Here is a 17,432-nt window from a genome sequence, read left to right on the forward strand (position 1 = left end):
GATGCTGAGGTGGATGTGCGGCGTCTGCGTCGCGGTCTGACCGCATACGCAACACATTCATTCGAGGTAGTCTTGGGGTCCGTGACGTAGCGTATAAGCTCCAAGAGCGTCGCCTGAGATGGTTTGGCCAAGTTACGCGCCGGCCTAAGAACTATGTCGAACGCAAATGCCTTGCTATACCAGTTCCTGGGGCGTGACCTCCCGGACGCCCAAGGAAGCGCTGGTTGGATGTCGTGATGCAGGACATGAGAGCCAATGGTCTAACCACCGATGACGCAAAAGACCGTGCAAAGTGGAGTAGGTTGAGTAGGAAGGCAGACTCTAGTAATAGCCGGGATTAATGCCAGGAAGAAGGAAGGAAAGAAATTGTTGCCAGTCGTGGCGCAGGGCCACAAAGTGAGATTGTAAACGCGACTAGTTGTGGCTTTGATCCTCACTCGAGGAAATGAAATATGTATTTAAATTTAAAATAATAAAAATATAATTTAAAATATTATAATTTTAAATTTAAATACCTTCATTTCGTCGGTCTGGTATCCAGACAAAACGTGGCGTTGAGTTCCGCCACTCAACACGCAATGCCTCGAAAATTCGGCGGAAAGTGGGGAACGGAGTATCTTAACACTCGGTTCCCTTTACCTACTCTGCTGTTTGCGGGATACAGCTCGAAACTGAAGTAAATGTAGAAGTACAAACAATAACTGCGTTATGAAATAATCGCAGTGGATACAGTACAGTCAACAAATCGTGGCCGCCCTGAAATTACCTGTGGAAGGCTGTACAGATTTGATTTAAGGATTTTTCTTACTATTGAATATTTTTTTGCCGAGTAAACAATGCGCATGTTCAAAACTAAATTTTAGGGCGGCCACGACTTGTTGACCGTACTGTACTCGTATATTTAAAAAAAAACAGTTTTTTTATATTTTGTCGTGGTAGACATCATTACTTTGTCAGAGTGCTCCTTCGAACTATCGGGAGAAATATGAACGTGTATGTAATACTATAAGTGGATAGGATTCCATCTATATTTTTTCATCCATATATATTTTTTCACAAAATTTTATGCGTTCGTAAGCCACAATAGCTATTTAATATTTAATAATATTTAAATATTTAATAATAGAATATTACTATTTGATATTAAATATGTATCTTACTTTTAATAAATACTTGACTATAGACAATAGTAGGTCAATATCATCGATGGTGTTTTATAAATTATCTATGTCTGTTATATTATCTGGAGTAGAATGACAATTAAAATTGACAGCGCTTGCCGCAGCCGTACCGTGACTTTCAAAAAACATAAATTATTATTTTGTTTGCAACAAAAACACGTAAGTTACAAAGCATTTTTTCAAAAACCTTTTAATTTACATACATTACATCACAGTACGTACGTTTAAGTGATATATCTCTTATATATAAGAGATTATTTCATGTTTGTATAATTTACAAATCTTAAGTCACACTCACATAAAACTCAATCTATCTTCAAGCAATCTAATTAAAAACTATATTATTTACAGTAAAATGACTGCTTCAGTAGTAGATACTTACTCTGATCCTAACATGAGCTGGATGAACGCGCCGCACAGCACAGGAACGTCTATCATGGCTTGCGAGTTCGATGGCGGTGTTGTAATCGGTGCCGACTCCAGGACAACAACAGGAGCTTACATTGCTAATAGAGTGACTGACAAGCTGACGAGAATAACTGATCACATATACTGTTGTAGATCTGGTTCTGCTGCCGATACACAGGCCATTGCTGATATTGTGACTTATCACCTGAGTAAGTATTGATGAATCTAATTTGAATATCGTTATAAAAATAAAAGCTAATGTTGAGTACAAATAAAAGTAAATTCAAGCCTATTGTAAATTCATATAGAAATTCGTACAGGTCACAATGGGATATTTTAAAATATATAAAATTCTATACTTTCAAATATTTAAATATCTCTTTCTAAATGCATGCTCTATGCGAGGTCCAAAAGTGAGGTCCTGTTTGCGCCCCCCCTAGTTTAATATAAATTTTAATTAATATAATTTAATATATATTTAAATAATATTTCATTTCCTCGAGTCATGTTTTTCTGTCGAAACTACTACCAGTTCTATCTACAGTCACACTTTATGCCCTTGTGCCACAACTGGCCTCACTGGCAATAATATGTGATGCTTTAAGTATTACGCAAAACCAAAATCAATTTTGGAATCAATTATAGATTTTATTGGGTTATATTTGTTTTTCAGATTTCCACAAGATGGAATTGGGGGAACAACCCCTAGTGCAAACAGCAGCAGCCATTTTTAGAGAGCTGTGTTACAATTACCGTGACTCACTTGTGGCTGGTATTCTGGTTGCTGGTTGGGACAAGAAGAATGGAGGTATACATCTATTTTTATGGACTTTTGTAAAACTTGATTTTATTTACAGGTTTGATTTACAGTATAAGTTACTTATATTATGTTTGTAGGGAAATTAGTAAGCTTCTGTATATTGTCATCAACATGCAGATTTCAATATCATCATAGTCTGATAGATACATTTTAAAGAATTACTGAATTTATCGAAGCAAGACAATTTTCCCAAAACTTGTCTTAATAATGGGTACACATTTTTGACTGAGCTGCACTTCATCATTGACCAATATTATTCCTAACAAGTGCATGTGAATTGTTAAAAGTTAAATAATTTAAAAAGAGTTAATTTAAATATTGATATACTCCAATGGAGATACAATTTGTAATATTTCCCAATAGATTTAAATTTTCATGAATATCAATGCCCAGCCTTCTTTCCTTTTTCTTTTATATATTCTTTGACTTTTGTTTTTTTATTGGCCCAAAAGAGTGAGTTAGTGATGTGGTTTCCTCTACCTACTGTACTATTTAAGAATTATGATATTGTAAAAAAAACCACTATAGTGTAAGTATATCTAAGAATAAAACTTTTCAGGACAAATCTACTCTGTACCAATCGGAGGTATGGTCCAACGTCAAGCAGTTTCCATAGGAGGATCTGGTTCTTCTTACGTCTATGGTTATGTTGATGCTAATTTCAAGCCTAAAATGAGTAAGGAGGAAGCGAAAAAATTTGTTACTAACACTTTAACTTTGGCTATGCTGAGAGACGGGTCTTCTGGTGGTGTTGTCAGACTTGGTGTTATTACTGAAGCTGGTGTGGAACGGTCAGTAATTTTGGGTGATCAGCTACCCAAGTTTTATGAAGGTTAATGATTTATAATATTTTAGTATGATAATAAATAATTTTGCACTAACTTGGTTTTTTTATATTTGAAACCACAAAGCCATTTATAGAAATACAATGAATATAAAACACAGTAATGATAGATCATTCACAATTGAGCAACTCCTGGAATTTTTCTTTCACCATATTAAGAGATGGGACATTAAAAAAGAGTAACAGCATATAGTTGTTAATAAATAATTTTGCAACCAGATGGTATTTTAATTACTTATAGAGAATTTTAAAAAGTCATTACAAGGAAAAATAAATAAAACAAAATGCTCATATACTTAACAATATATTATTTAATCCTATTTATTAACAGGACACTATTGACTTAAGTCTTGGAATTGAGTAACAAATTGGTTGAGTTTGACTCTGAACAAGTATAATAAATAAAACTTTTTTTATGTAAATAAACTATTGAATTTGCAGTTATGTTAACCAAATAATTCTATTTCCTTTAAATATAATATTTTAATTTTCAAATGATTTTCCACTGGTAACTTTACATATTTTGAGTAAAATATTAGTATTGTAGTAAATAATCATTGAATTTCATATAAACTATTATTATAATTATAATATACATAAATTAAGGCGGTAGAGGCACAGAGGCATAGCGTTAAACTGTAAGCGTGACGATTGTGAGTTACATTCACAATGGAGGTGAATAAATATATATATATTTATTTATTTCCTCGCCCTGGTAACAAGATAAAGTGCAGCCTTGAGTTCCAGCACTCAACAAGCGATGTCTCAGTAGGGAACGAAACGTCCTAATTATTATTCCCTGCTAGCCTTCTACATTACATAAACTAAATCCTAACACTAAGTCTAATCTACGTAATAATGCCCAGCTCCTCCATAGTGTCAAGATCCCGCATGAGCATTTGTATAGTTTGTTTGGTCCTCGGAAAGTAATCCGCCGTTTCGTCGTCCTCGAATGATGGATCTTGAGACTCTAATTCTGAAACAAAAGAAATTGTGTTAATAAATTTTTAATTATTTTTTAAATAAAACTCATATTCGAGTGGTTTAACTGTCATTATGAACCCTTATGATTCATCCAATTGTGTGTTATTGTTATTAAAGAATTTTTTAAAGTGTTATAAGTCTTTATATAGTAGGGTCGACGAGTCGTACCGCCATGAAGTTGACTGCAGATGGGTCATTGATAGTTGATGGTAATTTAATTTTAGTAATTTTTCTTACTTTTATTATATAAATCCCGAATTCAACCCGAAAAATAATCAAAAACCTATCAAGGCGGCCACCCCACAATCAACATAAATATTCCACAAACCCGCAATCTGCGCCTCAATGGAGTCGAGGCGCGCGTCGATGAGCGCCTGGCAGCGCTGCACGTGGCGCAGGAGGCGCTCGCGGCACGCACCGTCCTCTATGGCCGCCTCGGGCTGCGGGGCAGCGAGCGCGCGGGGCGGGTCTTGCTCTGGAAAATATTTGGTAAATAAAATAAAAAGTAAATAAATATATAGGAAGGACCTTCTAACCGTTGAATATATCTTCTTGAATCAAGACTAAGAAAACACTCAATTAAGTCATCTTTCAAACCATCTTTACTTTTCTGGGGTGGTGCAACAGACATACAAAGAAACGTGGTTATACATTATGCTAGTTAATTATTTTTCATCATTTTTTCCCCCAAGTGTACAATGCGAAGATGTTCGGAGCCCAACTTGAGACCGTCTATAAACGCAATGGTTGTGATTTTGATTTCTAATGGGAATGAATTTAAAAGTTCCATTACCTTATTCGGGTAACAAGACAAAGCGCATCTTTGCGTTCCGCTACACGTAACGTCTTGAAAATTTATTGAGCAGTTAATCAGAGTACCTTAGCACTAGGTTCCCTCTGCCCACCCTGATATTTGCAGGATACAGCTTAAAACTAAAAAACAATTCTTTATTCAAATAAACTTATAATAAGTCTTATAGTAATTCTATCCATACCTTGTACAGATTTGGCAAATCTTTCCAATTCCAAAGTAGATATAGAAGGCAATTCTAAGGAAGCGCCGCTCGGACTTGCCAATCCCGTGTTGAGGCCGAGCATTCTCTCTTGATCGGTATCTTCTGTCAGCGGCATTCTTATATCTAAGTGAGCATCTTTTATTTCTTCAGGATTCACTGGTAAGTTTTCTTTACCTGTGTTATTATAAAATGAATTAATTTATTACGCCTTTATTTACTTAGACCATAGTAAGAGGTTTAACTTTTAAATTATAATTTATCTTAAAGCAAAAGCAAATATTGATCAAGCAGCATTCTGGTTTTGAGATAATTATCATACAAACAAAATCTAGTATGTACTTAATGGATAGCATGACTTTATAAATGAAGAAAATCCAATTTAGTAATGTTTTTAAATATATTTCACTTCTGATTTCTAACAATATATATATACTATATATTTACCTATATTATTTATTATAATGTTGAGATCTGAATAATCTGAGTTGAGACGTTCTTGCGTGTAGGTGACTTCCGCATTCTCCCAGTCTTTGGCCCAGAGGTATAATTTCGGGTGGTCTTTTTTACTGTAGTAATAACATAAAATTAAAAATATCTGTGTTAATAAATATACAATATTCATGTTTTTACTTTTTACCTGTTTGATTCTATACTTAATTTTTTTATATAAAATATTGTAATATATAAATGTTTTAGTTTACTTTAGCAACTCCCGTTCTTGACAGAGAGCAATGCAAATGCCTGTCAATGCATTATCAATGCATTACATGAAATTAGTAAAAAAATTGAAGAAGAATTATTAACATTAAGGAATACCAAGAATATACTAACATCACAAAACATAACTACCCTCCAAAAGCAATAAAACGTCAAAAACTCTGCATCGAACATATACTCACTATCTATACATTTGGAGCTATCTCTGACTAACCCACCAGGTACAAAATATGAAACTAAATGAAAAAAAAAATACTCACGTAGCAACATAATATTTCACTCGCATCGCATGAAGAGCATCCTGAATCCTCAGTAGATTCCCCGACAGCTCGTGTGACCTGCGCAAAGGATCGCAGGGCTTCGACCCCGGGAGCAGGCCCTCGTAGAGCCTGTCTTGGTCATGAAGAAAGCGCTTGGAACGCCGCCCTCGGCGCGGGTTGAGGCATATACTGCAAGTGTACTTCTCTGGTACCTTAAATTTGACGAGATTTAAGATTTATATTAAAAATAAAAATAAATAATAGTAAAGGTAGCTGACATTATTTAATATAAGGTAAACACAATTTTAATACAAAACACTGTATCGTAAAAATAATTAATAAAATAATGTTCTATTACAAAATATTATTCAGACAGCATGTGAATGTAAGAATAACAATTGTGGATTAGATTCCTACTCAGGGAACTTACAGGTTACTAGTACTAGGGCGATACAACGTTAATGTAAAAAAATAAATAAATATCTAGCCGAAGAGGTCATTAGATCCCCACTCAAGATCAAATATTTATTTAAATTTCCATTTCTTCGCTCTGCAGTCGACGCAAAACGCGGATTTAAGTTCCGCCACTCAACACGCAATGCCTCCTGAATTGGGCGGAAAATAGGGAACGGACTATCTTAACATTAGGATCTCTCTGCCTACCCTGCTAAGTGCAGGATACAGCATGGAGCTAAAAAAAATATCTATTAACAATATCTCACCTCTGTCTCTTTTTGTATATTATGGCACACAGCGTGCTGCCAACAGAGGCACAGCTCGCACTGCACCATCAGTCCGTCCTCCTCGCGGAAACCACAGTGGCAGTTGATTATCTCCTCGCGTTTCATATGCTCCAGTTTGATACGTTCACCCGCTGAAAATATTCAAAATATTGTTATGACACTGTACAGAATATCAGTTTTTTTATATTAGTAGGTAAAGGGAACCTGGGACCTGCACCCTTAGGACACTCCAATCCAAATAAGACACTTCCGTCCCTGATTTTGCCGAATTGTTTGCGAGTGTGTGTATTCTGTGAGTGGCAGGACTCGATACCATGTTTTGCCTTGTTACCAAAGCGAAAAAATTTAAATATAAAATATTTCAGTTCCTTTAGTGGAAATTGAACGCTCAATCGCCACCTTTCCCCGATTGGAATCAACAACTTGTTTCAGCACCTACTATCAAGTTCTAAGAATTTTTTCACTGCCAACGGTGGACATATAAATTACATTTTTCTTTGTGGTACATATGATTTCCACAAATGAACTGCTTATAAATGATGTACACAACACTTCTTGCTTATTTCGACAGCTTAGAAGTGTTAATCAATTATGTGATTGAAAATAAAGGATGTCTCACAGACGGTATACAGAACAAGCCGCACCAAGGTAGTGGCACTTAATTTTGGGGTTCCATATTTTTTTTTAACATCACACTATATCCCGCACATAGCAGGGTAGGTGGAGCGAACCTGGGATCTGGATGTATCTATTACTATCATCCATTACTTACTTTCTGTATACATATACATATTAGAATCCTTTTGTTCTTCATTCAATTCATACACTGGTTGATTAATCTTGTCCATCGTTTTAGAATCTGGTGTACCCGAACCGGGAAAACTAGACCTAGTCTCAAAATCTGAATTCACCGTATACCATTCATCTTCCTCACTCAAAGGTCTTTTAGCTGACGGGATGCACCTACGTTTCTTATCACTTATCACTTTCCTCTTATCATCTATGGATTTTAACACTGTATGAGGAGAAATTTCCAATTCAAAGTCCACTGGGATATCTTGTTCGATTTCCGTTTCCACTGCTACGTCCATGTTAATGGGTTCTTCTATCGGTTCCTGTATTTCTGTTTTTATTCTCCTAACGGGTAAAAGCACTTTTGGTCGTTTCACAGGTTTTTTCGCTAAAGCTTGTCTTAATTTCGGTGAATCTTGAGGTCTTGGCTCAGGTTTCGGAACTACAGTGTCTATTTGTAATTCGGTGACCGGTTCCTTTGGTTCTGGTTTCGGTTCCTCCACCTTCTTGGGTGGCCGCGGTATTTTAACTTTAATTATCTTAGATTCTGGTTCGTAACGTGGTTTCGGTTCCAAGTCGGTTGGTTTGGTTCTTTCTTGGGCCAGATCCAGGACTTTTGGAGTAGCTCCTAACATTTCCCTTAGTTCGGGATGGTAATGCTTTATGTGCATTTGTAAAAGAGTGTTATTTCTAAAGTTTTTGTAGCAACCTTCAGCTGGACATCGCAGAAGGTTCTCGATGATCTGGACCTTCAACGATCCGACATATACTGTAAATAACACAAAGTGCTCATTATAAATTGCTAAATATATAATATGTATGGTAAATATTGTGTACAATTACTTTAAAAATGTTTCAAGAACCCAAGCTGGTCCTTATTCAAATTCTTATTATTTTATTCTTATACGTACAAAATTCTATAAAAAATATTTTCCATTGCTTACCATAACCATCTTCTAAAGTAGGGTTGTCATTGGGAATGTCCACAAAAGTATCTATCGGGTCCATATAGACTACACTTGGGCCAGGCATCTCAGTCAAAGAAAGCCGCTGTGTAAAAATAAAATTATAAATAACAATATTTTACAAAACTACTATTTAAAAGAACTTTTGTATAAAAAAATATTTTTCAGTAAACGCAATTTTCGTTGGTTTGAATCCTATAACAAGACAAAGCGCGGCATTGAAATCTGCCACTCAACTAATGTAATGTCCCGAAAGTTGTCAGAATGTCAACACTAGGTTTCCTCTGCCTACACCGCAATATACAATATACAGCCAAACGCTAAAAAAAGAATACTCTCTCTACTACTTACTTTTGCCATTTTCTTTCTCTTTTTCTTCTCTTTTCTCTCTTCCTTCGTCTTTTTACTAGACGGGGGTTTCCCGCCGACCACCCAACCCATACGTCGGGACAACTTGAGATGCACACCAAAGTCCAATAAAGCGGATTCGTATTGTTGTAAACTGTCATCTTTGTTTTGTTCTAGAAAGTTCCGCATGTCCGTTTTTGTGTGGAAACGGCGGTTATCGGGTCTAAAAGAGGAATAAAATATTAAGTTCACAATTATTTTTAGGGTTCCATATCTCAGGAGAAAAAACGGAAACCGTATAGACCGTTAAGACCATCTTTTCCAAGATCCAGCTGAAATATAAAGCTGAAAATAGTAGGAAATATCTCGATCTACAGTCCCTCGGGGCACAGAACACGTTTGTCAACCTTACTCATGAAATGGATACGGATGGTAATCTTTAATTAAATATCTACATATTAAATATCTACATATTAAATATTCATCACCTTATAACTGAACCACAATAGAGAACATAAAGTATATATATTCGTATCATATACATTTTTCCATATTACCATTACCATTCCAGGGTAGGTAGAGTGAACCTAGTGTTTAGACATTCCGTTTCCCAAAAATTTTGAGATATTACATGTTGATTGCCAGAACTTCACGCCCCAATTAGAGAAATGAAAACATAATTTATTGAAAAAAATATTAATCATTCCCCAAGTGGAAAGCGAACCCACAACCAACACGCATTTACAATTAAACGCAGCACTGGCGCCTTAAACACACACTACATGGCTCTATTGCCCTACATTTACAAAAGTTCCCAGTAGTAACTAAGTACCTATGTACAAAATGTAATGAAACAAAATAAAGTATATTTTTACCCCACTAAAGCAACATCCCACTTCCCGGCAGACTGTCCCATACTTCGTCGCACCATGAGCTTAGTCCATCCTGGAGGTAACCTTTTATCTTCGACCTGATAACAGGAAAAAAATATATGTATAATAAAAAAAACTATTATATTATATAGAAAACTTTTCGTTACTTCACGCTATGTCCCGTACATGGCACCCCGCCATGCAGGCAAAAGGCACCTGGCAACCTAGTGTTATGACATTCCGTTTCCATTTATAGGTGACTTGTAAAAACACCCAAAAGGCATTTTATTTCCAAACTTCAAACACATTTTAATACTTATGAATTATAGAGTACAGATACCGCGAATATTTCACATTAAAATGTGACGTTTTGTCATTACTCGGGTTTTATCCACTATTTTTACAATACATTGACTTGTTGATATGGGAGAGCTGTTATTTTCGTTTAATTCTCGTTACTCCGTCGTTATCTTTGTTTTTTTTTAAAGTTTCATGCTTATTAAGTTTGAAGGTTTTGTAGATTGTATTGATTTTTTCTTGACGATGACTGAACCTTAACCGAGAAACGCTTGCACTTTTCTCTGCCAAAGTCAAGTCAATGTTTTCTCAATCAGTAAACGTCCGACGGACTTACTGGTTAAGGACAAGGTAGCAGTTGTAAACGTGTTCTAATACGTAGAAGAAACGTGACCAGAGATTATCAAAAACGGTTTCAGAAGATTTGTTTTGTTTGTTTTCTCAAGCCCAAATGAATATAGTATTAATGAAAATCAATCGTAATAGAAAAATGTAAAAGCAAAACAATATTTTTTTTTAATTAAACATATTCATCTTCTCTCAGAAATAAAAAAAGCTATATACTTATTTAGAAAACGTATAAAAAAAATGAACGTAGCGTTAATAAGAATCTCGACGTAGCTTTATGAGAACGTATGGCTTAGTAGTCCGAGCGCCAGCTCAGTTTCCAGGAGGCGCGGGTTCGAGTCCCATTACGTTCAACCTTCATCAAAGGGCAAACAGACACTGAAATCTAATTAGCATTTAATTAATCTTAACTAATATTTAAAATTGAACCTGTTAACTAGAGAGGCTATTTTATTATATATTGATGTAATATCCATACACAAAAATCAAATAACCTAACATAAATTACAAAAAAACGACAAAAAAAATCACCTGCACACTTCGTCTAAGTAAAACTTGGCTACCATCCTTGGTATCAACTTCTATATCAGTGACAGTGCCCACTGGCTGTCCGTCCACCCACTTGCAGCACCATTCACCGGGCAAAAGGAAGCTTTCTGGCATTTCCTTAGGCCTGGCCATCGACAACTCCTCAGTTTTTAGCAGCATTTCTTTCCTCATCTCCTCCATTTGCTTTTTCATTTCAGCCAATTCACTTTTAACTTTATCCACTTGTTTCTTCACTTTCTTCTCCTGTAACAATCTCAATTTTATAGTTTTCTTTATTTTTGGCACTTTTTTCTTTTCTTGTTTTGGGGTTTCTTTTTTTACGAGATCACATTCGATTGGCTCTAATTTTATTATTAATTCAGGTTTAGGTAAATTGACTTTTTCCATTTCGTTTAGGCCGACCTCTAGTTTTGTTATGACTTCTTTCATTTTTTCTATGACTTCTTTTTTGCTGTCGTCGGGCTTTTCAAATTGTTCCAACTTCATTTCTTCTTCAATAACCTAAATTTTAACTTTTCTTTTAAATAATATCTTACATTTTCATTTGTTATCAATTTTTTACATTATTGATGAAAAGACGATATAAAACACTTTAATACAATTTAAAAAAATAACAATAACTAGAGTTCATGTAAAAAAAAGTTTGCAACTTTAATTAAAACAAAATTTATTTTGACAAAATATATAGGGAGAATTTAACTACAAGAAATAAGCAACCCCTAAACAATGACGTTTCAAATATTAAGGAAAGAGAAGGAATTAGAAAACTAAATAATATTTTAAATAAAATATTAAAAACAATTAACTACAAAAATAAAGTCATATAGAAATAAAACAAAATTAAAACTTACAGGCTCATTGATTACTTCAATACCCAAATCACTAGGTTCCAATAGATCACTATTTTCTTCTGATGGAGTATTTTCATTTCTTATAATTTCTGTTTGTTCCTTGTTAACCTCTGTATTTTCTTCCTTCTTGTTCTCTGTGTTTTCTTCCTTTACAATTTCATCTGCTTCTTTAATTTCCTTTTTAACTTTGATAATTTCTTTAGTATCTTCTTGTAGCAGATCAGGTGTTTGAGGTGAATCAAGTTCTTTAGCTACAGTGCCTATTATTGACGCTACAGCATCTAAAAAATAATAGAATAGTAAAATAAATTATAATATAATAATAATAATAATAATAAGAAAATAATTTGAAAATGTGTGTAAATAAAAAAAATAATTTGAGTAAATATTTAAGTAAATAGAATGACAATAAATTGTGTTGCAAGATTTAACTGCATTGATAGACTAATATCAATAATATTTTCATTTCTTCACTTAAGTGGAGTTACTCCACAACATAACAATCATACTTAAGATGTTATGACCAGTTTCAGTTTCTTTTTTAAATACAATTTTTAGATACTTTTATAAAATATGATTTTTAAATACATAAAAAAATACCAGGTATTTCCATTTTAACTTCACTCTTAGCTTCTACAGGCTTATGTTTGGTCTTAAGCACTTTAGTCTTCTCTACTTTCTCTTTATCCAACGACTTGTCCCTCCTTTGCTTCTTTTGTCCAATATTAAATATCTCTTTGATATTTAACTTCCTTTTCATTTCCCTTCTTTCACTTTTAGACCCTAAATAATCTCTTGTAGGGTCAAACAGATGTGTATGGTACACAGGTGGTGTGGGATTCATATTCGTCGTGGGTCCAGCTTCGGTAAGTGTAGGGGAAGAGGCAGAAAGTGTTGGCGACATAGATGTATCTATTGACAGTTCTTGTTTTGAATCCTTTAATTTGTATAGTCTTGATGTGGTACACTTCCATTGGAATCCGTCGTCGAATATTATTTCGTAGCGTCCTGTAATTTGATATATTTTTTTATTAATTCTAAATTTGAGACTATTGTAGCATAATCGTGCGACTGTAAATGCCACGATTAAATAGAACCGCGATTTTCATTTATTCATTGCTCTAGTAACGAGGTAAAGAGCGGCGTCAAACTCAATAACTCAAGAAAGTGGGAAACAGAGTTTCTTAACACTAGGTTCCCAGGTTCCCTCTACCTACCAAACTAAAATAATATATAATTGAATTATACTGACATGGCACAGGGACCAATGTCTGTCTGTGGGCTAGGATCACACTTGATGGAATAATTATAATAAAAATATTCTCATTTCCCCTCCTCTGACGGACAAAGCACGGTGTTAAGTTCCATGATTTCCTTCAGGTTTACTTCTATTATAAAAAACTTACCTTTGCCTAAATCGTTACTAATAGTAGCAACAAATCGCCGATTATCCCGCCATCGAGCTAAACACCTCTCTCCTACTACAAATTTCAGTTTACTCTTTTCCTCTGGTATCTCTTCTTTCATCTCAGTTACTTCTGAAGTAGACGGTTGAGGTGATATCGGTCTAGAAGTTCTAGTGTATGGTCGTAATCTAGGACTGTTCACACTGATCCATTCGTCATGCCTAAAAAAAAGTATAAACAATTTCAGTGTATTCCTGCATATTGCAGGGTAAGCGGAGAGAACCTAGTGTTAAGACACTCCATTCCCCAATTTCCTCCGAGTTCTGGATTGCGTGTTGAGTGGCAGAACTCAACGACGCGTGTTGCCTAGTTACCAAAGAGTAATTAATTTTCCCCGAGTAGGGATCGAACCCACACCCGTTTTATTTACAGTCACACGCTTGTGCCCCTGTGCCACGACGGCCTCGTAAAAAGTAAAAAGTAAGCAACGAAATCCATATGATCTTATACAGTACAAAACCAGAGATGTACGAGAAGATCTTACAAATTACGCAACGGGAACCTGGTTTTCACTAATAGACAGAGTGAGTAAATAGATAAGTTTATATATATATACGAGCGATTATATATATATATATATAAAAAGGTTATTTTAACACAAGCAAAACTACCTGTATGGGTAATAAATAAATAACGATAGTCGCGCTAGTCACGCGGGCGAAGCAGTGAATGGAACATTAATTTATAATATGTGTGGAGATAAATTAATGGAAAGTAAATATTCTTAATGGGAACATACTCCAATATTCATACAGTTTTAAAATCAAGCTAGTATTGTTATCAAGACAACTGGTGATGGTTGTCATTGTTAATAATAACAGATCAGTTAATGTATAAACAATACAAATAATTAAAAACAAAGAATATTGAATGTAAACCATTAATGACTATAACGATAATGAATTATCTTTGGTGTCGATTCTTACTCGGGGAACTTAATTATTATTTAATAATTTTTAGGATTTAACTATATATAATATGTACAGTTTTCAGATTTTTTCCTAAACTATCTGTAGATGCTAGTTGCAAAATTTCATAATTCTAGGTCAAACGGAAGTGCCCTATGAATTTTGATTCAATTCATAGTGCTGAAATACGCATTTATTGCGAAAAAACGGTCATATCTTTTTTTCTAAGAAAATATAGAAATATGTTTTCTATCAGCAAATCCTGGGGGTCATAGATTTGAATATATAGTTTGAAGTTCAACCTGATATCTCCAAGCGTACCAGAGATAAAGGTTCTTGACAGACCGACAGATAGACAGACAGACGGTCAACCAAGTGATCTTATAAGGGTTCCTTTTTTCTTTAAAAAGTACGGAACCCTAAAAATTTTAATAAAATTATAAAATGTAAATCACAAAGCAAAAGCTAAAGGAACAAAAAATATTAAAAATCAATAAATATATATTATACACAATATTACTTAATATATAACTTAAGACTTACAATGATCTATTGTTGGCTTATATTTGCTTGTTACTACAAATTATTCAACAATCTATTGATTGTCACATTATGACATTTCATAACAAAATTATTATTTTTTAATTATATCTATTTTGTCATCTGCCAGTAATATATTTTTATGTACCAGTACCAGTAACAATTTTTTTAGCTGTGCTTTGGCTTGTTACTTAAAATTATATAAAATTTATTAAGCCAAAATCAAAGAAAGCAATGTATACCATTTTTTTCATTCAGAATTTACTTAAATTATTTTAAAGTTAAAAAAATTGAGTGATTAAACACTACTTTGTTTTCCTCTTGCATTTGAGACATTGTCATTAGGTGATGAAACTAAAGTAAATATTACTATATTAGTCCTGATGATTTGATTTCATCACACTAAGCAAAGATAATACCAAAAAATATACTATTTACTAACTTGTTATAAACCTTGTCATAATGCAACAACACTTCCATTTCATCATAGTCCACTTCTATAATCTCAGCTAAATACCAGAAGCCACTGAAATCTTTTGCTTCTACATTGGAGCCTACAGCTATAGACATACTACCATTACTGGAAGTACTGGGAGTAGAACCTAAAAGTACAACAAAAAATTGATACATGTATTTATTATTATTATTATTTAAAATATGTATGAATGAAAAGACAAAGCAGTAGTGGCATAGGGTATATGCATGCACAACCCTGCGACTGTAAATGTGAGAGAATGTTGGTTCAATTCCTACTCCAGGAAATGTAATATTTAATATTTTCATTGTTACCAGAGGGAAGAATAGAAAATAACAATAATAATCAACATCCTCAATTTTACAATTTTATATATATATATATATATATATATATATATATATATATATATATATATATATATAGATAATTCAAAAATAACTTATACCTTTGTCTCTAGGACTTAAGTGATGTTTAGGCTGCTTATTCATATTAGCACTAGCTATTTTAGCTTCTGATTCACTTAAGATCATATTAATTACACTAGTCGCGATTACCATTGGTTCCCCTGGCTCAATGACCTCTATTACTTCCTTATTTCTTATTTCACTAGTATTTACTGGTTTTCCTACATTTTTGTGTTTTTCTAACTCTTGTATCTCCTTCTCTTGTTCCTCTATGTATCTCCTTATGGCTTCTAAGTTTTCTCCTTCAGATTCTTTTCTTTCTAAACATGTATTTTGTTTCTCATTAGTAACATCATCTGATACCATTGACTCCATTTTAATATTAGAATTGTTTTTTTTATTCCATATAAATATTGAAGGGACAGCATCTGTAAATATAATATATGCTCTGTTATTTATCAAATCTTACAAATGATACATGCATTTAACTGAATTCTAACTACATTTAATAAAAAAAGTATAAGGTGAATTGATTTTGCTACACTACATAAAATCAATAAGGCATTGCATAATAAGATAGTCAAATAAGAAAGAATTAACAAGAAACAATGAAAACAAATAATGATGCATATTGCATACTAGGGCAGTGTTTTAAAAAAATAATGAGTACAGAAAAGTTTAAGAAATAATATTGAAAAAAATAGTAATAAAATTCTAGCATGAAGTGTATTGAAATTTTGAACTACTGCTACACACATAGGTACCTGACTTCAACATATATTTCGAGTCTTGATAAGATTGGAAATCACTTTTACAAAAATGTCGTGAGCACACGTAATTATAAGAATCTATATTAGTGTGCACATGTGTAGCAGACACCCATGTTTCACGTAATGTTGTGTCTTTAGGAAATTTGTGATATGTTACACCGATATCTTCTAATCTTGTTGAGGAAGAATTACAGTTTTCTACACAACATCTTTTTACTGCCATCCTATTTTCACAAAAATTGTTAATTCTAATTGCATAACACTGACAACTATTCATACTATTTATATTAGTGTTTGCTTATTTATAGATTTACTTTACTATTCGTAATGACATATACGTGTAATTTATAAATAAACCGGCTATTTTGCTTACCTATATTGAAAATAATTTTAATTAAAATGATGCATCACTCCAATGGTGCAATGTTTATGTCGATTCCAAATTCAGTAATTCACTAGTCTTTTTCTCAAGTACAATCTTATTACGTATTTTTTAAATTATGTTTGGATAGATGATAACGTTTTGAATTTATTCTTCAAATATTTTGTATTTATTTACTTCTATTTTACGAGCAAAACCAAAAATACATCACACTATTGTCTATTTATTAAAGTATTGACTATTGACCACAGATAAAATATTGTTGAGTATTGACAGTCAATACTCAATAATACTTTATCAATCAATAATTGACTAAAATGGCAAAGCATAGATTATTAATTATCAATATAGAATATAATATTGAATATTAATAAAACATCATTAGTAAAGAAGACTTTAAATAAATTCTGTTTTTATATTTTAATTCTCTAACTTTAAATAATTTCACAAAAACTAATTAATTGTAAAGATATTAGTTATTACGAATTC

At 33.3% G+C, this 17,432-nt stretch overlaps 2 protein-coding genes across 3 annotated transcripts; one reads left to right on the top strand and one right to left on the bottom strand.

Annotated features, from left to right (window-relative positions):
* Positions 1-1,252: 1,252 nt before the first annotated feature.
* Prosbeta1 (proteasome beta1 subunit) lies at positions 1,253-3,290 on the top strand. The gene is made up of 4 exons (XM_085193080.1): positions 1,253-1,340; positions 1,533-1,798; positions 2,263-2,397; positions 2,969-3,290. Exons 2-4 carry the CDS (start codon positions 1,537-1,539, stop codon positions 3,244-3,246), a joined length of 675 nt encoding a protein of 224 aa, XP_085049206.1. The 5' UTR covers positions 1,253-1,340; positions 1,533-1,536; the 3' UTR covers positions 3,247-3,290.
* A 251-nt stretch (positions 3,291-3,541) lies between these two features.
* LOC146534335 (uncharacterized) lies at positions 3,542-17,200 on the bottom strand. 2 transcript variants are annotated; one of them, XM_085193114.1, is made up of 18 exons: positions 16,935-17,200; positions 16,556-16,785; positions 15,833-16,219; positions 15,352-15,511; positions 13,402-13,622; positions 12,596-13,003; positions 11,996-12,276; positions 11,127-11,645; positions 9,954-10,048; positions 9,082-9,301; positions 8,710-8,815; positions 7,746-8,534; positions 6,953-7,104; positions 6,231-6,442; positions 5,698-5,819; positions 5,233-5,427; positions 4,566-4,712; positions 3,542-4,229 (listed from the first exon to the last, which is right to left on the bottom strand). In XM_085193114.1, the coding sequence occupies exons 2-18, from the start codon at positions 16,782-16,784 to the stop codon at positions 4,102-4,104; spliced, it is 4,371 nt and encodes a 1,456-aa protein (XP_085049240.1). In that variant the 5' UTR covers position 16,785; positions 16,935-17,200; the 3' UTR covers positions 3,542-4,101. The 2 variants fall into 2 exon arrangements, with proteins under 2 accessions (XP_085049240.1, XP_085049241.1); XM_085193115.1 differs by lacking the exon at positions 16,556-16,785 and having other exon boundaries at positions 16,935-17,080.
* Between the last annotated feature and the right edge of the window lie 232 nt (positions 17,201-17,432).

This window comes from Heliconius melpomene, chromosome 11, assembly GCF_056956725.1.
Source record: "Heliconius melpomene rosina isolate 202511_hmr_F chromosome 11, ASM5695672v1, whole genome shotgun sequence".
In the NCBI taxonomy this organism is placed as follows: Eukaryota; Metazoa; Arthropoda; class Insecta; order Lepidoptera; family Nymphalidae; genus Heliconius; species Heliconius melpomene.

Coding starts and splice junctions, on each gene's coding strand:
- Prosbeta1 (XM_085193080.1), top strand. CDS start 1,537: ATGACTGCTTCAGTAGTAGATACTTACTCTGATCCTAACATGAGCTGG. Junction 1,799..2,262: donor TATTGTGACTTATCACCTGA/GTAAGTATTGAT, acceptor TTTGTTTTTCAG/ATTTCCACAAGATGGAATTG. Junction 2,398..2,968: donor TTGGGACAAGAAGAATGGAG/GTATACATCTAT, acceptor AAAACTTTTCAG/GACAAATCTACTCTGTACCA.
- LOC146534335 (XM_085193114.1), bottom strand. CDS start 16,784: ATGGCAGTAAAAAGATGTTGTGTAGAAAACTGTAATTCTTCCTCAACA. Junction 10,049..11,126: donor TACTTAGACGAAGTGTGCAG/GTGATTTTTTTT, acceptor TCCTGTTATCAG/GTCGAAGATAAAAGGTTACC. Junction 8,535..8,709: donor TACTTTAGAAGATGGTTATG/GTAAGCAATGGA, acceptor TGTTATTTACAG/TATATGTCGGATCGTTGAAG.